This window comes from Physeter macrocephalus, chromosome 20 (assembly GCF_002837175.3).
Source record: "Physeter macrocephalus isolate SW-GA chromosome 20, ASM283717v5, whole genome shotgun sequence".
In the NCBI taxonomy this organism is placed as follows: Eukaryota; Metazoa; Chordata; class Mammalia; order Artiodactyla; family Physeteridae; genus Physeter; species Physeter macrocephalus.
This window is the reverse complement of record NC_041233.1, coordinates 106,927,617-106,949,651: the sequence shown is the minus strand read 5'-3', so window position 1 is coordinate 106,949,651 and position 22,035 is coordinate 106,927,617. Positions and strand designations below refer to the sequence as shown.

General features: G+C 36.0%; 2 protein-coding genes across 5 annotated transcripts in view; one reads left to right on the top strand and one right to left on the bottom strand.

Annotated features, from left to right (window-relative positions):
* UFSP2 (UFM1 specific peptidase 2) overlaps nucleotides 1–4,364 on the bottom strand; it is a 32,537-nt gene extending 28,173 nt beyond the window's left edge. The window contains exon 1 of the mRNA XM_007116115.3: nucleotides 4,300–4,364. Coding sequence (XP_007116177.2) covers nucleotides 4,300–4,302 — 3 coding nt within the window. The 5' untranslated portion in view covers nucleotides 4,303–4,364. The remainder of the gene's footprint in view (nucleotides 1–4,299) is intronic.
* Nucleotides 4,365–4,431: 67 nt separating this feature from the next.
* Nucleotides 4,432–18,284, top strand: CFAP96 (cilia and flagella associated protein 96). Of its 4 annotated transcripts, XM_007116114.3 has the most exons (8): nucleotides 5,729–6,037; nucleotides 6,786–6,973; nucleotides 8,448–8,667; nucleotides 10,463–10,600; nucleotides 10,700–10,775; nucleotides 12,536–12,715; nucleotides 16,317–16,486; nucleotides 18,048–18,284. In XM_007116114.3, exons 2-8 carry the CDS (start codon nucleotides 6,874–6,876, stop codon nucleotides 18,094–18,096), a joined length of 933 nt encoding a protein of 310 aa, XP_007116176.1. In that variant the 5' UTR covers nucleotides 5,729–6,037; nucleotides 6,786–6,873; the 3' UTR covers nucleotides 18,097–18,284. The 4 variants fall into 4 exon arrangements, with proteins under 4 accessions (XP_028337165.1, XP_028337168.1, XP_028337167.1 ...); XM_028481364.2 differs by lacking the exons at nucleotides 5,729–6,037; nucleotides 18,048–18,284 and adding an exon at nucleotides 4,432–4,501 and having other exon boundaries at nucleotides 16,317–16,738; XM_028481367.2 differs by lacking the exons at nucleotides 5,729–6,037; nucleotides 18,048–18,284 and adding an exon at nucleotides 4,640–4,820 and having other exon boundaries at nucleotides 16,317–16,738.
* Nucleotides 18,285–22,035: the final 3,751 nt, after the last annotated feature.

Sequence of the window (22,035 nt, the reverse complement as noted above, 5' to 3'; positions counted from 1 at the left end):
GATATCCACTCTCACCACTATTACTCAACATAGTTTTGGAAGTCCTAGCCACGGCAATCAGAGAAGAAAAAGAAATAAAAAGAATCCAAATCAGAAAAGAAGAAGTAAAGCTGTCACTGTTTCCAGATGACATGATACTATACATAGAGAATCCCAAAGATGCCACCAGAAAACTACTAGAGCTAAACAATGAATTTGGTAAAGTTGCAGCATACATAATTAATGCACAGAAATCTCTTGCATTCCTATACACTAATGATGAAAAATCTGAAAGAGAGATTAAGGAAACACTCCCATTTACCACTGCAACAAAAAGAATAAAATACCTAGGAATAAACTTACCTAGGGAGACAAAAGACCTGTATGGAGAAAACTGTAAGACACTGATGAAAGAAATTAAAAATGATACAAACAGATGGAGAGATATACCATGTTCTTGGATTGGAAGAATCAATATTGTGAAAATGACTCTACTACCCAAAGCAATCTGCAGATTGAATGCAATCCCTATCAAATTAACAATGGCATTTTCTACAGAAGTAGAACAAAAAATCTTAAAATTTGTATGGAGACACAAAAGATCCCGAATAGCCGAAGCAGTCTTGCGGGGAAAAAACGGAGCTGGAGAAACCAGACTCCCTGACTTCAGACTATACTACAAAGCTACAGTAATCAAGACAATATGGTACTGGCACAAAAACAGAAACATAGATCAATGGAACAGGATAGAAAGCCCAGAGATAAACCCATGCACCTATGGTCAACTAATCTATGACAAAGGAGGCAAGGATATACAATGGAGAAAAGACAGTCTCTTCAATAAGTGGTGCTGGGAAAACTGGACAGCTACATGTAAAAGAATGAAATTAGAACACTCCCTAACACCATACACAAAAATAAACTCAAAATGGATTAGAGACCTAAATGTAAGACCGGACACTATAAAACTCTTAGAGGAAAACATAGGAAGAACACCTTTGACATAAATCACAGCAAGATCTTTTTTGATCCACCTCCTAGAGTAATGGACATAAAAACAAAAACAAACAAATGGGACCTAATGAAACTTCAAACCTTTTGCACAGCAAAGGAAGCCATAAACAAGATGAAAGGACAACGCTCAGAATAGGAGAAAATATTTGCAAACGAATCAACGGACAAAGGATTAATCTCCAAAATATAAAAACAGCTGATGCAACTCAATATTAAACAAACAAACAACCCAATCCAAAAATGGGCAGAAGACCTAAATAGACATTTCTCCAAAGAAGACATACAGATGGCCAAGAAGCACATGAAAAGCTGCTCAACATCACTAATTATTAGAGAAATGCAAATCAAAACTACAATGAGGTATCACCTCACACCAGTTAGAATGGGCATCATCAGAAAATCTACAAACAACAAATGCTGGAGCGGGTGTGGAGAAAAGGGAACTCTCTTGCACTGTTGGTGGGAATGTAAATTGATACAGCCAGTATGGAGAACAGTATGGAGGTTCGTTAAAAAACTAAAAATAAAATTACCATATGATCCAGCAATCCCACTACTGGGCATATACCCAGAGGAAACCATAATTGAAAAAGACACATGCACCCCAATTCACTGCAGCACTATTTACAACAGCCAGGTCATGGAAGCAACCTAAATGCCCATCGACAGACGAATGGATAAAGAAGATGTGGTACATATATACAATGGAATATTACTCAGCCATAAAAAGGAACGAAATTGGGTAGTTGTGGTACATATATACAATGAAATATTACTCAGCCATAAAAAGGAATGAAATTGAGTCATTTGTTGAGACGTGGATGGATCTAGAGACTGTCATACAGAGTGAAGTAAGTCAGAAAGAGAAAAACAAATATCGTATATTAACGCATGTATGTGGAACCTAGAAAAATGGTACAGATGAACCAGTTTGCAAGGCAGAAATTGAGACGCAGATGTAGAGAACAAACGTATGGACACCAAGGGGTGAAAGCGGCGGGGGGTGGGGGTGGGGGTGTGATGAATTGGGAGATTGGGATTGACATATATACACTGATGTGTATAAAATTGACGACTAAGAAGAAACTGCTGTATAAAAAAATAAAGTTCAAAAATTCAAAAAAAAAGCCTTATATTCACATTCTTGGCCTAGTAATTCTGCATTTAGAAATTTAATTTCTAAGGAAATTTGCAAAACACACAAAGATTAGGGTAAACAGATGTTAACCTGTCAACAAGAGATTGATTAAATAATTATGAGTATTATACAGCTGAAAAATAATGCTTTATAAGAATATTTAATGCCATAGGAAAATGCTTGCAACTTATAAATGGGGAAAAAAGCACTTGTAAAGTGGAATCTATTAGCAGTTCTTAATTTGGGTCCATACATTGCAGGTAGTTGACATATGACAAAGACATATATCATTTTGCTGGGGGAGAGGAGTGGGAAGGAGGAAGGGGTTTCAAAGATTTCATCAGATACTCAAAATATGTCCCAAACAGGCTGAAGAACCATACTACACAGTAAGAACCCTATTTTGAAATAAATGAGTAAGTACTAACATTTACTGAGCCCTTAAAAAGTAGAAGGCACTATGCTAAATGATTGGACATATATTAACTTTGATCCTCAGAACATTACAAAGTAGGTACCATTACTATTTTTCTCATTTACAAATCCTTGTCACATTGTTTTTTTTTTTTTAGCCGCGCCACACGGCATGCGGGTTCTTCCCCAACCAGGGATCGAACCCGTGCCCCCTGCATTGGGCGAGGAGTCTTAACCACTGGACCACCAGGGAAGTCCCCTTGTCACATTTTTTTAAGGGTGACTGCTTTTATTTTCCATAAATTGTAATCTGTTGAAAGCCCATGCCCTTTTCCCCAATTATACTTCTTGGAATTTATCCTAAAGAAATAATCAAGAAAGTTCAGACAGTTTAGCTTGAATGTTACCCACTTATCATACTGTTATTCATCATAGCAAAAAGCAAACAAACAAAAAACCCCACCTAAATAGCTATCAATAACGAGTCTGTTAAGTAAATAAGTCAATTAAATACTATGCACCTATTTGAATAAAAGTATTTAATGGCACTGAAAAATACTGAAGATAAGAGTTACAAAGACAGGCAAGAGCAACATTTAACTGTTACTTTCTGTATGACCTTGTAACTAATCACTCAAGTCTGTCTTCTCTTCTGTAAAATTGGAAAAATATACAACTTCACAGGGTTGCTGTGAAAGTTCCATAAGAGATCTTATGAGAATGCACTAGAATCTCCTCACACTTCTGAATTGAGATCCTTTCTGAAGAAAGAATATTTAAACTGAGATCTGAGGGGTAAGTACGTAAGAGTATGAGCAATTCCAAAGGAAAGATGGGGGTGCAGGTGGACAAGCCCATCCCAGGCAGGGGCTCAGATTGGTGAAGGCCTGCTTAAAAGACCACTTAAGAGACCACAGCAGATGGTTAGATCTCATGGTGCCAAGGACAAGGATAGTTAGAGACAGTGACGACTGACAGCCATTTAGAAGTAGATTCCATAGCATTTGATTAGTGAACAGATGTTCAGGAGTTGAGAAAAGGGCGATGTCAAGGATGATTTCCAGGGTTTTGGCATGAACAACGGTGGGGTGGATGGCACCACAATGAACTGAGATGGGGACCACTGGAGGAAGAGCAGGTGTAGGAAGAGAGGAGGTGGGAATGGTGAGTCAGTTTTGAACTTGCTGAGTCTGAAATACATATGAGCCATCCAAGTGGAGGTACAGTTAGTAGATATGCGGATCTGGAGCTCAGAATACCTCTCTAAGCTGGAGATACAAATTTTGGAGAAAGCATAGGGTGTAAAGAAAAGTACTGAACGCCACATCTAGGATACGGATTGGAGGACCTGCCTGAGCAATTAAGAGGGAAACCAGGGGAGTGCGACATCACAGCAGCTAAGGGAATACAGTATTTGTAAAGTCACTCATATCTTTCCCAGGTCCAATCCTTCCTCGGAACCTTCAAAAACGCCTCATAATTCCCTCGTTCTCAAAATGCATGCACAAGTAGAAGGTGCAGGGAGCGCGTATCCAAAGGAGGCTGCGCTGGGGCCGGGGGTTCAAGGTTGTGTGGGGCAGCTTCCCTCCGGTCCTACCGGGAGAGGCCGAGGACAGGACGGCCCAGACCACGGAGTTCGCAACTACCACCGTGGGCCCCGGCAGAACCAGTTACTTCAAGGGCCATAAAGGCTCGTAGCAGCTAGTGAAGTCTGAGGGGAAACGCAGGGGTGGGGGGCAAGCACGGGTACTCACCATAGCTGGTACGTGGAGCTGACAAGGCTGCCGACGGCCGGCCAAGGACAGGACGCTGGCCCGGAACTGGCGTCATCGGGGGCGGGGCTTGGGAAGGCCGACTACAATTCCCAACATGCCCTGCAACATACGTCACGGGGCGTACCACCACGCCACATCTCGCGGATGGATAATGGGGCGGGAAGCAGAAGTCTCCCTTTCGGTAAATTCTGTTGAGTGTGTCATTCGTTTCCTGCAGACACTCTTACGTCTTTCTTGATGTGGATTCGAACCCTCCACGTATCCTCCTGTAGGGTTCGTTCTTGGAATGGATTCTTCCGTAGCCGGGGTAACGCGCCACCATAAACCCTGCGGCGAGCGGAGCGTGCGGAGCGTGCGGAGCAGCCTCGTAGCGAGGTTCAGGGCGGAAAGCGGTCTTGCGAGGCTGCCTCGAGTTCTTGGTTGCTCTTGCAGCGGACTTAGCCCGGGCTGGAACTGGGACGCTTTGGTCTCGCTAGTCGGATTGGGTGCCCTTCTCAGAGGTGACTTGGTCCTAGCAGACGTCAGGTGTTGTCCTTTAGATACCTACCTACTCTGAACCTCCGTTTTCCTAATGGGACATCATTTTCCTCATCACCTCAGCCAGTTTTCTGTCCCTCCTTCACACCCCGCACCCCTCCTCACCTCCCCGGCTCTTTATTCGTACCTTTCGAAGGGAACTTGCAGTGTTCCACTGTGTTATATTATGTCTTGTCTACTAGAGTGTAAGCTCCCTACGGGCAGGACCTATGCCTTTTAAAATCTCAGTTTTCCTAACTTCTACCAGCGAGCCCTACTCAGAGGAGGGGTTTGCAAAACGTTAAATAAATGAATGAGTGGTTTTGTAAATGTTACTCAAGAAGAGTTAAGTAGTGGAAAAATTCAAGGCAATAACTCCCTTCCTTCTCTCCCCCTCCTTTTCGTTCCCTTTCCTTTCTTCCCTCTGTGGCTCACTTTGCCGTGTGCCAAACACTGGTAAGGAAGTACCAGACTCACACCACGGTTCCTGCCTTCCCGGAGCCCCCAGTTTAGTGGGGGAAAACCGCTGTTAATTAAAGGATCCTTACACGGTGAATGTAAAATAGCCCACTAGATAACCATGATGAGGGCTTGGAAAGAGAAATGCATGGCGCTATGTTAGAAGTGAGGAATGAACTAAACAATCAGAAGGATCGGTATTAATTGGGCAACAAAAGGGGTCGGGGCAGTGAAATACCTGCCTAAAGTGAAACAGCATGTGTTAGGGTCCTGTGGTTGGAGAGAGCCGGACTTGAGAACTGAAAGAAGACAATTAGAGCCCGGGTGCCAGGGAGGGGGGCTTCCATTGGCGACAAATGAGGGTGATAGTGGCCTTGTGAGCCATTTAAAGGATTTGAGCCCCCTGTAGCAGCACAAGAAGGCTTTGAGGTTGGGCAGTGAAGATGGAGCTTTGAAATATGAAACAAATCGAATCAGCACACTCCAGCTAACTGACTTTTAGTTTTAAAGCATACCTGATCAGAGGAAGAGGTAGGATGGGGGGGGAGGGGAGGATGAGCCACAGTTTCAAATAGGCAATCCTGTTTAGTGTCACTGAAACAGCTTGCTCTAAATTCAAGGCAGAAGTTTCTTACCTTGGATTATAAGCTGGGAAGCATAAACCAATGTTTGTTTTGTTCACTAATGTACATCCAGTGCCTAGATCTAGTTGGTGATTCAAAAATATTGCAGTGAAATGGAAGCCAGTATTCTTAGCTCTTTGGTCCTACTTTTTAGAACATGTCTAATTAAAAAAAATCCAAATAAGTAGTTGCATATTTAGAGTGATATTTCAAAAGAAAACTCATAGTTCCAGTATGTCCTTTAACAAATACTCTGAATTCATTGTGGATTTTTGTTTTGCTGTTCTTTGTTTTTATCTTGCCTAGACAGTTGTCCTCTCTTCCTATCCCCTTTGTGAACTAATTTCTCCAGGTGGCACATTTCTTATATACATTTAAACTTGAAAGAATTCAAGAACTATAGGGTAATACCTATGTGTGTGGTGCATTCTGAAAAAGTAAGTTATAATTTTTAATACAAGGGACAATGCAGTATGTTTACATAAAATGATTTAAACTGAAAATGACTGCCTTACGTAATTAAGATATTTGAACTTCTCAAAAGAAGGATGTTGTTTACACAGTATTTATACCACACTGTACAGTAATAATTTTATTATCTACAACAGATGAATGGCAGTGCAACAGATACACGTTTCTTTGTAGTTTGTGGATACTTCACCTGGACAGTCAAGGGGAGGGTTTGTGGTGATAATTTTGAATCCCCATTATTCCCCCTCAGCCCCACAAAGTAGATTCTTTCCCCACATGGTTTGAGACTGTTGTTTTATGATGTAATGATATGCATGTTAACTCTCAGACTGCAAGTAATTTGGACTGAAATTTAGTAATCACCTTTTCCCTAAACTTTTCCCCTGTATTTTTCAGTGTAGAGTAGGATTTTGCTATAGAAGAAGTAGCCCTCAGGGACCCATTGAAGTTACCTATACAGAGCACACCACCACCAGAAGCAACCATGCCTGTGGAAGGAGGGAAAACAGATATGGAGAGGATTGGGCTCTTCAGTGAGATGGAATATGTTACTGTTGGTGATAAATATGTGTCACAATTTAATCGTAAGTATATTTGGTTTCCTTTACAGCCTAAGAGTGATGTTTTCCGTATAAAATTTTGGCCTTAACGTTTGTTACATGATATTTTTTAATGGTCTGTATTTTATGGTCTTAATTTTATAAGAGCAGGAATCTCATCAGGAAGCTACCCTACCTTCATATATTCTCCTCATAGGTAATTTTATTTCTTTCCAAGGTGCATGGCAGTTTTCTCCCAGAATATTTTGGTTTTAGCTTTTTTTGTTCCCTTAGATGGGACACTCTGCTATGCAGACAGCATTAACATTTGCATCTGAAAAGGCCATCCATGATCACTTTCTTGAAAAATGAAATGCTAAATGAATAGCCAAGGGATTTTTAGAAGAGTCATAAATAAAACAATAAGAAAGAATACACTGATATGAAACATCTCCAGGATACACTATTCTGCACCTTGCCTTTTTGTTTAATAATGTATGTGGTATGCTAAGCATTGAAAATGGAAAAGGATAAATATGAAAATATTCACTGGAACATGCCTAAACATTCTCTAGAAAACAAAATTACTATCATGGGTGCCTGTGGGAAAGGAACTGGGTGACGGAATGTGGAAGGAAAATTTATTGTAAAAATATTTGTACTATTTGGAACCGTGTGAATATATTATAATTTCAAAAACCTAAGTGAAAAAAAATCAGTGGTACAAATTCACATTTAGATAACCAATTGAATTAAGGGTTATTTGCACTTCAAAAAATTCTTTCACATTGTGGAAGGAGTTTACAAATTGAGTTCTCCTAGATGCAAATTACAAAAGAAGTTCTAAATATTCATAAAACCAGCCTTTTAAAAATTATTGGGCTACTAGTACTTCACTGTATACCACAATTTATTTATCTGTTCCCCTGTTGATGGACATTTGAGTTGTTTGTGGTTTTTGATTGTTATGAGTAAAGCTGCTGTGAACATTCTTGTTTACGTCTTTTAGTGGATATAGGCACTCATGTGTCTAGAGTATATACCCAGGAGGGGAATTGTTTCAGTTTGAGTATGAAATACCCTTCCCCTCCAACCTAAAAATACACACTCACTCACACACACACACACACACACACACACACACACACACACACACACACACACACATGCTTATTGACATCTGATACAAATAGTTTCCTAGCATATTCTTACACAGTGTTCCGTAGTATATAGATGGGGAAGCATTGGATTCAGTGACCTGTAAGGTCCCTTCCAGCTCTCAGATTCAGAGTTTTACAGGACCTCAATCTAATTATTAAAAGGTTTTAATGGAAGCCTCTTAGTTTTTATTGTCAGTGTAGCCTTTGACACAGACCTTTCAGTAAATGTTTTGAAATAGTGTTTAAGAGCTCAAAACTTACTGGTCCAAATCACATTTTGAAACTTTTCAAAGTCATTTTTCACATCCTGTAATTACTAGTGAGCTCAAAATTGTGATATTCCTAATTTATTTTTAAAGGACCCTTTAATGAAGCTGCAAGCAAAAATAGACAGATGCTACCTGGGGGATCCAAAGAAATGTCAAATCTCCAGGCAGGTTATTTTGATCCCCATTTTGTAAGGATTTTTGAAGGTGAAGGCTATGTAAACCTGAATCAAGTGAGGAGACGGCATATGATGGAAGAAGCCAAAAAAAATCTAGGCAAAGCGTTCCTTCCTAGTAATGGAGATAAGAAGCTGTAAGTATTTGGGAAAAAGTCTTAAATATTGATATATCTCCCGCATATCTCTCTCTCCTCCATCCTAAATTAAGTTTTGGTTTTTCCATAGGACTTATGTATGATTCATTTTTTAAAGTATGATTCTTAGGTTAAGTTTGTCTTAGATGAAGACAATTATATTGGATTATTTAGGTTGACAGGTAATTTTGATTAAGTAGATTCTCATTATCACATTAAATTTTTGGTTATCTCTGTCACTATTCTCTATCAGTTTATACTAATGAGGTCAACTAAATAATGAAAATAAGTTTAGTTGAAAACCTTGCAATAGTCAGATTAGGAAGAAAATTGCCTTGGGTCATCATATCTGTGCCCTTGACTATTTTATCTACTTTTTAAAACTTTAAGAAAAGTGTAAATACAAAATGTGAAATTAGGAGAAATCTTTTTTGGATAAAGAGGATAATTTATCAAAGATATGTTATTTAAACATCATGCATGAAGATACATGTATGGGGTTGAACAATATTTAAGTTGTGAAAATTGTCAATGTGAGGTTCTTTTTTTCTTTAACCTTTAAATACTTAAGATCATGTAGTCTATGTGATATCATATAATATAGCTGAGCTTTATAGTATGATGTTAATTCACACTCAATAACGTTGACTCTCAATCTAGAGTTTATGACAGATGAGGATTGGTTGAAAAATAATTTGGGGCTTATTTATGGTTTTGAGATTAGTAAAGCTGCGGTCTTCAAAGTTAAATTATTAAGTTTTTATTAAGAGTGGAGAATGTCTTCTGTTATTATAGTTTATCTTTTTCCACCTTTTCACACTTTTGAGAGGTTTGAATTATTTATTTTTAAATTTATTTTATTTATTTGTTTTTGGCTGTGTTGGGTCTTTGTTGCTGTGCATAGGCTTTCTCTAGTTGTGGAGAGCGGGGGCTACTCTTCGCTGCGGTGCGTGGGCTTCTCATTGCGGTGGCTTCTCGTTGCAGAGCGCGTGCTCTAGGCACGCAGGCTTCAGTAGTTGTGGCACGTGAGCTTCAATAGTTGTGGCACGTGGGCTTCAGTAGTTGTGGCACATGGGCTTCAGTAGTTGTGGCTCACGGGCTCTAGAGCGCAGGCTCAGTAGTTGTGAGGCACGGGCTTAGTTGCTCCGCGGCATGTGGGATCTTCCCGGACCAGGGCTTGAACCTGTGTCCCCTGTATTGGCAGGAGGATTCTTAACCACTGCGCCTAGGAGGGAAGCCCCTATTTATTTTTATTATTACTACTTTTTCTTGGGTTTCTTTGTTTTCTTCTTAGATATAAATTCAGACGTGCATTTTTTGGGTCACTACTTCATTTCTTTTTCGTGTAATATATGTATTTTATCCTTTAAATAACTTTTGTATTTTTCAGCCTCCCCCACCCTCTGGAACTAATATAATACTGTAAATCAACTATACTTACATAAAAAATAAATAATTTTTAAAAAACAAAGATTCTATTTGTTGTTATAGTTAACTGAATTAATGTAAACTCTTCTAACTTCCTAGAGATTATTTTTGTTTATGTAGAGCATTTAAAATAGGCATAAAAATTAAAAATATTATCTCAAATTCTGTGACTTTGAAAAATAGGGGAAATTAGAGTACAAAATAAGAAAAAAAAATTTTTCTTACCAAAGTTAGGCAAGTCAGTTTCATTGCATATATTTTGCTCCCCTTTTAATAATATTTTATAAATTATGGTAAAATATGTATAACACAAAATTTGCTATTTTAACTTGCTCCTTTTTGTTTTTGTGGTTAAACTGTATTTAAGATGTGGATTAGGAAGTTACTATGGAACAATAGGTAGACCAGTCCCATTTTTCAGTGCACAATCAAAACCCAAAGAAAAATATGAGCCACCTGGAAAGAATTTGTACACAAACCCAGGAAAGAAAGGAACTGGATATGGGTAAGATATTTTTAATACTTTTGTATCATTTGTTTTGAATTAGAAAAAATTTAATTTCTGAACCTTGAAGTCATCATCATTATTGTTTTCCTTCTTTAGCTATGCAAATGTTACCATAGGTAAACAGTTTTCACACTCTGCTGATTTCTATGATGCAGCAAAACTAAATGACAAGGTAAAAGAATCTGTTTTAACTTTTTCCAACCTTTCTCTTATTTAGTTGACTTAGAGAATTCACTTGTGATCTAATTAGGGTTTGTTTTGCTTTATCTATTTGTATTACTTGGGCAATGGCAGATTGATGTTTATGAATTGTGATAATTTTACCTTTCTGATATTAGATTCCCAGAATGAGCTTTAACCCCTGCTATAGTTTACCACGTCTATCCTAAGCAGCTGTGAGACTTCTGTTAACTTGGCCTGATCAACTATGCTCTATTTTGATTAGAAGAGTCCTAAAATTATCCTGGTCCTTAGCCGTGTTCCAACCACACCCTAATATATTGTGTCTAAAAAAGTAGTGGTAGCACTTTTGGGCTGATCAGGCCATTATGGTGAATGAATGGGATGGAGGAGTGATGGGGAGAAGGGAGAAAGTGGAGAGTAGAGAATGAAAACCTACAGGAGAGAAAGTGAAAGGACGGGAGAAAACGACTCACTTTATTACATGGCAGAAATAAAAACTGAGATGTACTGGCATAAGCCTCTTACACTCACTTTATACAATATTTGACTTACAGTGAAGCATATTCACATTTGTGGAGAATGCCTACATGTGAAGGAATAGAGGAACCTGTAGAAATTTTGGAACCATATCTACATAATTTAACAATATTATATAACTTAAAGAAAGCTGGTAGTAATGAAAAGTCAAGTTCATTTGGATGTTAAGAAACAAATTAAATGGCAACTATTTTATAAGTTTTTAAATTTTTGTTTTTTTAGGCATGCAGTCTTCAATAATTTTGGCTGTGGTGATTTTAAGTGGCAGTGAGATAGAAGGGTAGTAGCCAGTTTTGCAAATGGGCATGTCCAAACCCAGGAAAAGTTTTCTATTAAATTGGGCAGAAACCTTGGTTATTTGAAAATAGGCATCTCTTGTTTCTATGCATGGATTATTCACTTTATATAAAATTCTATGTAAACTACTTTTTATATAGAATAGGAATAATACATAATATTCTGTAGGAAAAATAATACATAATTTATAAATACATACAAGGCAATTTTATCAATGGCTCAGTAAGTCTTTCATCCAAAGTGTATGGGTATAAGATGCTTTTCTCTCTTTAGAGTTCTTACTTTTAGAACTTATTATTTATAAGTCAGAAATTTTATGTCCCTGGATTTTCTAAAATAATATTGTAATATAAAAATGTTGTAATGTAAAAAGTAAGTATTCCTTATTCTTAGAAGTAAAAGCTGACATGTTTTTGAAGGCCTATCATATGCCAGGTACTTTGAACACAATCTCATTTAATCTTTACAACAGCATTAAGGGTGGGGGGAATATTATCATCATTATTTACACTTAAAGAAAATGTGACACTAAAAAAGTAAGTAATTTTCCCAGTGTCCCTGAGAAATGCTAAAAAGCAGGAAGGAGTTAGGGTTTGAACTAGAGACTGACTTTTTTTTACTGCCTTATATCACCCAGATAGTTGATATAGATTTGTTCAAGTGATAAATAAATCTCTATACATCAAATAAATTTATATTCAAAATGAACAATCATAGCTGTGCTTGTTCATAAGTAAGCATATCTTTTGTATCATAAAAATAGAACATAACAAAGGAATGTTTCAAAAAAGTGAACCCAGCAGTATATATTAAAAAATCTACATGCTTATATTAAAATTTAAAGGTATATTAACTCTACATTACTTCCAGTTTGAGTAATTTTTGCTATATAATTTCAAACTCTTTAATTTACAGAAAGAGAATGAAGAACATCATCGTTTACTTAAAGGGACACCTTTCAAATTAAATCTTTACCCAAGGGAATATTTTGATACCAATCCTTATTTGTTTGAGAAACCTTTACCACCAATTAAAAAAGCAGAGAAGAAAGAAGCACTTGCAAACCCTTTTAAGCCCTCTTCTCCTGGTAAAAAGGTAAGTTAAAAATTTTAGAATGAAAAAATATTAAGCATTATAAAGAAACATTGCCTCTTGCTGTCATATTTTATTACCCATGTAAATAATAAACTTTTGTTTATATTCATGCCATGAATCATGAAACTCGTTTTTATGAAATTATGAAAAGTCATAAAACTGGATAGCATAGGGAATAATGAAGCTCTTATAATGAAATAACTATTAACCATTTCATAACCATTTCAAAAGTATTTTACTTTACAATGAATTTTCTAAGTGCCTGTCTAGATTTAGGCATAGTTTTTCTCAAAACCATAATAAGTCAGATCATCTTTAGTTTTTGAAGTGGTGATTAAAATGAACTGTCTCCCTTCTGCTGAGGTTTACAACAAGTGTGAATAAAAATGAAAATGCTTCTAACAGTAAAACTTAGTTTATACTTTTCTTTTTCTTCTGTGAATTGCCTGTTCATTTTCCTTGCGAATGTTCTATTAGGATATTTGTCTTTTTGATACTGATTTGTAAGATCTTTTTATATATTACGGATATTGTTTTATCATTTGTGTTGAAAATAATTTTTCTAGTCTGGTGAATCTTTGACTTTGGTTATAGTATTTTGTGCTATTCAGAAATTTAATAATTTGATGTAGTCAAATTTATCAGTCCTTTGTGCTGAGTTTATGTCATTCTCAGAATGACTTTCCTTCCCAGCAGTATTAGAAAAATATGCATTCCTGATTTCTTTTACTGAAAGGTATTTTGATGTAAAGAGTAAGGTAAGGATCCAGCTTTTCCTTTTTCAAAATTCAGTTTTAAGGGCAGAAAGAAGCTTTGTGGGGAGGACACGTTCTGTGCCTTGACTGTCGTTGTGGTTTCAAGCGTGTATACATCTGTCAGAGCTCATAGACTTGTAAACTTAAAATGGGTGCAGTTTATTATACTTAAATTAGATTTATGTAAAACTGATTTTGAAAAAATTAAGTTGTTCCTGATCTCACCGATAGGATAATTAGCACCCCTGCTTTGAAATGCCACCCTTATCAAAATTCCCATATTTTAGGGTTTTTTTTCTGAATTTTCATGCAATTTGATTGATGTTTATTTCTACCAGTACCAAACTACTTTTAATTATTTTTGCATTTTAATATTGGGTGGGTCTAGTCTCTTCTTACTCTTTAAAAAAGTTATATGGCTGTTTTCCAATATTTATTATTTAGAACTTTGGAATTATTTTGTAAAGTTCTGGGGAAAAAATGACCATTGGTATTTTGCTCTAAAATTAAATCTTTAGATTTTTGCTTGTATTAGCATATTTATATTTTGAATCTTCTGATCTAGAATTAAGCTACTTACAAAAACCTTTATTTGTCTTGTAGATTTTAATATTTTACTTCACGTAGATTTATCTAATATTTATTCCTACTTATTTTAAGGTCCTGGTCAATGCTTTTTTCTCCCATCAATCCCCTTATATTATTTGTTCTTATTAAAACATCTGATTTTTTAACATAACTGGCCACTTCATTAAAGTTTCTTATGTTCTAATGGGTATTCTGTTGATTCTCTTTGGATCTTTAGATATATGATATATATCTGCAAGTAATTTTGGTCCTTCGTTTCTAATATTTATATCTCTTATGTCATGCTCATTCCAATATTTGGATATGAAATGGGGATCATGGGAATTCCTCCAGTGTTCATTTTTATAGATGCCAAAAATAAGAATAAATCAAGAATGTATATAGAATTATACTGAATGTTTTGGTGTAATCTGTTTAGACCATCTTTTTTTTCTCCATTGACTTGTTATGAGTAACAGTAATAGATTTCTTGGAATGATTCCCACTTGACTGTGTTGTATTAATCTTTAAGTGTAATACTGTGTTTTATTTGTTAATATTAAGTATTTTCACATCAGTAATTTTAAGGGTTGTGACTGGTCTGTACTTTTATTTTTATATGCCTTGTTCTATTTTGGTATAAGTAGATGCTAGCATCTTAAAATAATCGGGAGATTTCCTTCTTTTTCTATGTTCTGTAAGAGTTTAATAGCACCAGAAATATCTGTTCCTTGGAAGCTTGAAAGAATTATCATAGGAAATGTTCTGGGCTTAATTTCTTGCAGGATGCCCATCTGTTTTCCGTAGGTGATCTCTCTCTTTTTGAGTCACTTTTGACAATAGTTTCTTTGAAAATCATTTATTTCATTCAGATTTTCAAATTTATTAACATAGAGGTACACAAAAATACTATCTTACAGTTTTTGATATTCCATATATGTACATATATGTATGGGTTTCTTCCACCCATTTCTCAATCTTAATTATAATATAGACTTACCTATTTATTTTTTAAGTATCATCTGGTGGGTTGGTTTATTTACCATATATATTTTTACATTTTCAATTCATCTGTTTTGCTTTTACATTAATTAATTAATTTTATTTTCTTAAGATTCCTTATTATTTGTTGCTCTTAAAAATAATCCATGTGTCTCTATCTGGAAAACTTGAAAAATTACAACCATATCTTTCAAACTAATCAAGTTTTCATGTATATCTGACTTAGACACTGTAAGAGAAAGGATGCCTATTGTGATTGTATAGAGTTTTCTTGGTGACCATATATAATATAATGATAAAAATCCTGTTAAGTCAGCTTAAAAGGTCAAAGCAAATGTTTGTTTTGTGTATAGCTCAAAAAATATTTTGATTGACTTCTCTTAATAGATTACAAGAACAGTACAGTATATGGTACAGTATCCATGGGGGATTGGTTTCAGGACTCCCCCCCCCACTCTCAGGATACCAAAATTTGAGGATGCTCAGGTCCCTTATATAAAATGGTGCAGTATTTGCATGTAAACTTTGCACATCCTCCTGTATACTTTAAATCATCTTTAGATTACTTATAATATCTAATACAATGTAAATGCTATGTAAAGCACATGTCGAGTTCAAGTTTTTCTCTTTGGAACTTTCTGGAGTTCTTTTTCTTTAAATATTTTTGATCTGAGGTTGGTTGAATCTGAGCATGCAGAACTTGTGGATACGGAGGACTGACTGTGGATTACATTTTCCTCTCTCTTTTTCTATGTGCTCTTCCTTTATTTTTATCAAAAAAAAGTTTTTATTTTTAGTATCTTCCCCATCATTTACTGACATTTAGTGAACTCATGTCGTGCCAGGCTCCCTGTTGGACAAACCTTACCCTTGGCCTCTTCTCTCATCTTCTGGTTCTGAGCCCTAACTCCTTTCTCTATCAGAACACATGTGACCTCTAGGTCTCATTCCCTCAGTAATGGGCTCACCTCCTATGTAGATGATAGCATGATCTGATAAATTCTCACTAAAATATTAACTGTTGGCAACAGTTTAGAATATTACCTTCTTATAAATATTTTAATAGAGAACTTTTGGAATTACAATGTCTTAACCCCATAGAATTGGTGGTAGGGAGATGCTTTGGTGATATTTGAATTAAACAGTATAGACAATTTTCTTTATATGTAAAACCAACTCCATGTACAATACACAAATATGTATGAACTTCTTCAAATCTAATTTTGTTAGAAGCATTTTTACAAAACCACATTAAATTGTCTCATTTTTATTTGTAGGCTGGTGGAATGAAGGCAGGAACATTTGATTCTTACCCTTCACATTCTGCTGACCCTTATGGGGTTAAATTGACAAGCCATATTTCCAGCAAAGGTGCTAAGGTTTTCCATCCACCAGGTGGACCAAAAAGCAGACCAACTGAAAGTATAATGACTTTGAATGTCAAAAGGTAGTAATGTTACATTTAGCCCATAAACCAAGACAAATTATTTTCAGCTTTTAGATTTCTTCAAAATAATATCTTTTATTTATACATACTTTAAAAAATGACAAATTTGGGTGACTTTAGAAATCTCAGCTTCTTTCTTACACCTGCCCTCCCCTGTAGAAGTTCTTTCCCATCTTCTGAAATTCCCAATTCAAAAAGCTTAATTTATCTGTACCAAACTATTCTGTTCATAATTTTTAAAGCAAATCTATATAGCACCTTATTTCAACTCATTTGAGACTTTAGATATATACAGTTCAGTTAGCAGTACATGTTAACCTTGTCTGTTTCTCAGTCTTTTGACCCTTGTTAAATTATTATCTCTGTGTGGGCCCCAGGCTCTCAGTAACTGTGTGGAATCCTAATGACACTTATTCTGTTCTTAACTTTCAAATAACCTATGAAAGCAGGAAATATTCCGATTAATTAAAAATGCTTCGAAAAAAAGTATATGTACATTATTAATGTAGAATTGAAGAATTTTACCTAGATTTTGAGCACTCTCAAAACTGAAAAGAAGTTCTTAGAAGTTCAGAGTGTAATTTAGAATAGGACAATCCATCATTCTTATGGTGTGTGTGCCAGATCATAAATAACTGAAGAATTCATTTGATTAACTTTCCACCTATTCATTGGAAAACTTTTAATGCCAATTTAACTAACTTACATATTTCTAACTTCAGTGTAATCATACAATGGATTAGGTAAAGGACATCAAATTCACATTCTCTCCTTTTGTAAAAACAGTAGTACATCTTCATCACTTGTGGACAGTGATTGTAATACCAACATCATTATTGTATCACAAAAGTAAGACCTGCCCTTCATTATTTATGTAATTTGACTGTTGTCTATAGGAATAATATTCTTTGCAGGCTAGTTGGTAGATGATCGGTCTGGGAAACAAAGATATGGAGCCCTTTTTCCATGTGTTTGGACCTTTATCCTTTGGCAAGTTACCTATCAGTATTCTGGCCAACTTTAGTTATACAATAGAACTGACAGTAAAATTGGAATTTTCCTCACAACACTCACCCTCAAATAGATGGAATTTTTTTGGTGCAGGGTGGTTTTAGGTTTTCTGGCTATCCAGAGGACAGATCCAAGAAAGCTCTATGATGCCCTAGCATATATGTTTAGAGCAGAGTAAAGAAAAAAGTAACTGATTGTTCTTTTGGAAAATCAGAAGTTTATCTTTCGTTGAGTAATTTTGAGTTTATTCAATCCCTCTTTTTTTACATGATCACAAATATTATCCTAAATCAAGTTTTAGCTTCTTTTATCCTAATTTTAAAACTAATAAACCTTTGGGCCATAGCATTTAAAATTGGTATCATAAACCAGTTATTCCCTCTTAAATTACATTTTAAAAGTATATCTGACATATAAAGTGAAGCTTTTTATTTGGTGAGAAAATTTGGTTCGGATTGGTAATTTTTTATTGCAAAATGTTTTTACAAGAATAAACAGATGTATTACCTGCACCTATAAAATTAAATGTGCATTTATTTTCCAATTTTAGGGCACTAAATATGAAGAACTACAAGACTGCTTCAGTACAGTCCTATTAGCATCTGGAAGACAAATAGCCTTATAGGTCCTGACTACCAAAAATTCATTATCAAGTGCTCATTATTTGAAAAAATATAAGATATCGTGGAACAAATAGCTCAAGCATTTAAAAGAAATTTAGGGCTGTGACTCTGATACTCTTCCATCTTTTAGTACTATTACATAATAAATAAATAGTATTTGTTAATAATTTAACATATGCTTGCTGATCTGTGTTTCTGAGGAGATGTTTAGGAATGTTTAGAAATGTTATAAAATCTTGAAGTGTAGTCTGTCATTTGAAATATTTTGCTCCTAACGTTAAAAAATTGCAGGTTGGAGGGTAGGGGTGGAAATGGGGGCTGGAGGGGTAGAACATGCACGGTGAATTCTTAATTTGCTGTTCCTTCTTGGAGGTATTTGAAGGTTGAGTTGATAGTTATCCCAGTGTCATAGCCCGTTAAAGCATTCTTAACATCAAAGAGAAGTGTTGATCCAGTCATGCTGCATAGATTCATGTATACACACATTATATAGTGAGGCAGATAGCTCAATTTATGTGGTATCATGCCTTCTATTTGTGGCCTATGTAGAGCATCAGATCAGCCAATGGCAGCCTCAGGATGAGCAGGGGAAGGGAGAGTGGGGATGTACTTTAAGTTCAGTATCTTACAAAACATGGCCAGGTTTCAAGATAGGTGCAGTTGGTCTTTGGTGTCCTCTCATGCTCCTCGGTAGCTGCTCAGAGCTGCCTCTCTCGTACCTGCCTCTCTAGGTCTTACGCTCTCCTTCCCAAGTTCTCTCTTCACTCGTCCTACCACTTAAAAAAAATCTGTTCTTAAAAGATATGATTTAAATACATTACTGTAATTCATAGTGAGGTCTCTCTCAATAGTCCTCATTCAGTTGGGGCGGGGTGGCGGTGGTATTTAAAAAGAGAAATTTACAATACCTATTAATATAATGTATTGCGGGAATTATTTTTGATCCGTGGTTTTTTCTTAGTACTTGTCTCTCTGCCATTCTAGACCTGTCAGAGCTGAAAACCAGAATATATAGGGGTGGCAGTAGTCTCCTTCTGGACCCACTTTTTTTTCGGTGGGGGTAACCATGTCAATCCAGATCCACATCTGGCTTTTAAAGGGATTGCAGATGGTACAGAGAATTTTTAATGTTGTCAAAAATCTATTTTTATTCCCATGCCTCATAACTGTTTACTTTCTTCTAAAAAAATATTTTTTTAAAGATTTTTTAGGGCTTCCCTGGTGGCACAGTGGTTGAGAGTCCGCCCGCCGATGCTGGGGACACAGGTTCGTGCCCCAGTCCGGGAAGATCCCACGTGCCGCGGAGCAGCTGGGCCCGTGAGCCATGGCCGCTGAGCCTGCGCGTCCGGAGCCTGTGCCCCGCAACGGGAGAGGCCACAGCAGTGAGAGGCCCGCGTACCGCAAAAAAAAAAAAAAAAAAAAAAAAGATTTTTTAAAAAGACTTAAAAAGTTTTCTAAAATACTTAAAAATTTTGTTTCCTATCCAAAGGACAGTGTCAGGGGTATAATGAGACTCAAAGGGGAATACATTTGTCTTCAGAATAGCAAAGGTTTTGCCAGGTGGACAAAACTGAATAAAAACTCATTTAGTTGCATATTGATAAATGTTACCAAACAAGCCTTATAAGTAAACGCATTATTTTGAGGAAGAGGTTTATATATTCAGATTTTATTGAAATCTAAATAATTGCTCATTTTCACCTCTGCCTTTTGTTAGCTATTTATTTTATTAATGTGCCTCTCATAACAATGCACAGTTCATATAATTAATTCATAGATGTGAATACTCATCTAATGCCTCCTGAAGGGTGTAAGAAGCAGTGTGACAGTTGACAGAGCTTATCTAGAGTTTACATAAATATATTGTGTCAAATAGAGAAACCAGTAATAGGAATAGTAAAGCCTATAGAACAGTTAAGATTTTTGAAATAATCAGAAATAGAGGAACACACACATACAAATTTGATTTGAGGGGCACAAACTATTTACGATGTCCATTGTTTTCTTACAACTAGTGTCTCTCTCTCCTTTTAGTTTTGAAAATATAACAATACAATACAACATTAGGTGGTTTCCTGTGAAACAACTTTTTTCCCCAGAGTCAGATGTGAAGAGTTAACATTAATGGACACTGGTGTCCTGTCTCTTGACAACTCAGGCGTCTAGTTATCCACTGCCCATTAGGATGCCTGTATGACTTGAGTGGTTTTCTGCATCCACCATCAGAGAATAATGGAAGCAATAATATGCTTGCTTAGTTGTTGTTAATCTCTGTTATGAACCATCCAACCACACCTATTTAAGGCTCAAAGTTGAAACAAAGATTAAGGATGTTAACCTGATCATGGAAGAAATGCTTAACTTTGAGAGAGACATAGATCAATAAGAAGCTCCAACAGGGACTGGAGGGAATGTTAAGCAGTAGCATAGTGTATTTTTGGAAACCTTACCCTACTTCTTCAGAGATTGCTTGCTCCTTTTGTATGTTAATATTGTGGACTGTGTATTAATAATAAGCCAGGCTCAACCTATGAGTAGCTGGGTAAATTGGAGCAATTTAATTAAGCTTTAAACCATATCTCCAGCTTACAACATTATCCTGAATCAGAGTTCTATTTATAACTGCCTACAAGACATCTTTTCTCTTTTTAAAATGATCTCCTAGAGAGCTCAAATGTAATGCTTCCAAAATGAAATCTATCATTTTTACCTCTTAAATTAGCTCCTCATTAATTATTCCCTCTCTCGGTAAATTGTGCTTCCAAATATCATGGAACTTAAAACAAATCTTGAAATTATTCAGAAATCATCTCCCTTTACCATCCAATCCACTACTTCACTAAGTTAAAAACCCTTTAGTGGATTCCCATTATCCTTAAGATAAAGGCAAAATCTATATCAGGGTTAAAAGGCTCTTTGAGACTTGACTCATTTCTTTTCCTTTATTTCTTGTTACTCTTCTTTGCTCTTTTCATTCTACCTAGGGTAGATTTATTTCACTTTTTATAATGACAGACACGCTGTCCCTTGCCTGGGAGAGACTTATCCACTTTCTGTAGCTTGGAACTTTTCCCACCATCCATCATCTTCTTACCTTACTAACTTCAATTTGTAGACTTTCAGATCTCTTCTAAAAATGTTTCTTCCTTAAGTAAGGCCTTCCTGATCTTTGAGATGAGGTTAGGTCTCCTTGTTAAGTATTCAAATAACACCTTCTAACTTCACATTTATAATATTTATTAGCCTGTATCTTCTGTGATATTATAAGTACTGTAAAACCATATCTATTTTGTTTATGGTTATTAGCACCTAGCATAGCGCTTGACACTTTTTGTAGGCACTCAGTAAATATTTGTTGACTGAATGAATGAATATACTATGGTGGCCATATTTAATCATCTTTCCCCTTCACCTTGTATTATTTGTAACTCCTTGAAAGTGACATGTTGTTCTGAGCTATTATGATGGCTCACATGCTTTTGCTTTCCTGGAAAGCAATGCCTTTCATTGCCTTGCTAACTTCCCAATTATAACTCAAAACTGAGATCAATACATAATAAAAAACCAAAGCTACATAAACAAGACGAGAAGACAACCCTCAGAATAGGAGAAAATATTTGCAAATGAAGCAACTGACAAAGGATTCACCTCCAAAATTTATAAGCAGCTCATGCAGCTCAATATCAAAAAAACAAACAACCCAATCCAAAACTGGGCAGAAGACCTAAGTAGACATTTCTCCAAAGAAGATATACAGATTGCCAACAAACACATGAAAGAATGCTCAACATCATTAATCATTAGAGAAATGCAAATCAAAACTACAATGAGATATCATCTCACACCGGTCAGAATGGCCATCATCAAAAAATCTAGAAACAATAAATGCTGGAGAGGGTGTGGAGAAAAGGGAAC

What these genes read in the sequence shown, in the direction of transcription:
- CFAP96 (XM_007116114.3), top strand. Translation starts at nt 6,874, where the DNA reads ATGCCTGTGGAAGGAGGGAAAACAGATATGGAGAGGATTGGGCTCTTC. An exon ending in CCTCTTCTCCTGGTAAAAAG is followed by an intron (nt 12,716 to 16,316) that starts GTAAGTTAAAAA and finishes TTTTATTTGTAG; the next exon opens with GCTGGTGGAATGAAGGCAGG. An exon ending in ATGACTTTGAATGTCAAAAG is followed by an intron (nt 16,487 to 18,047) that starts GTAGTAATGTTA and finishes TTCCAATTTTAG; the next exon opens with GGCACTAAATATGAAGAACT.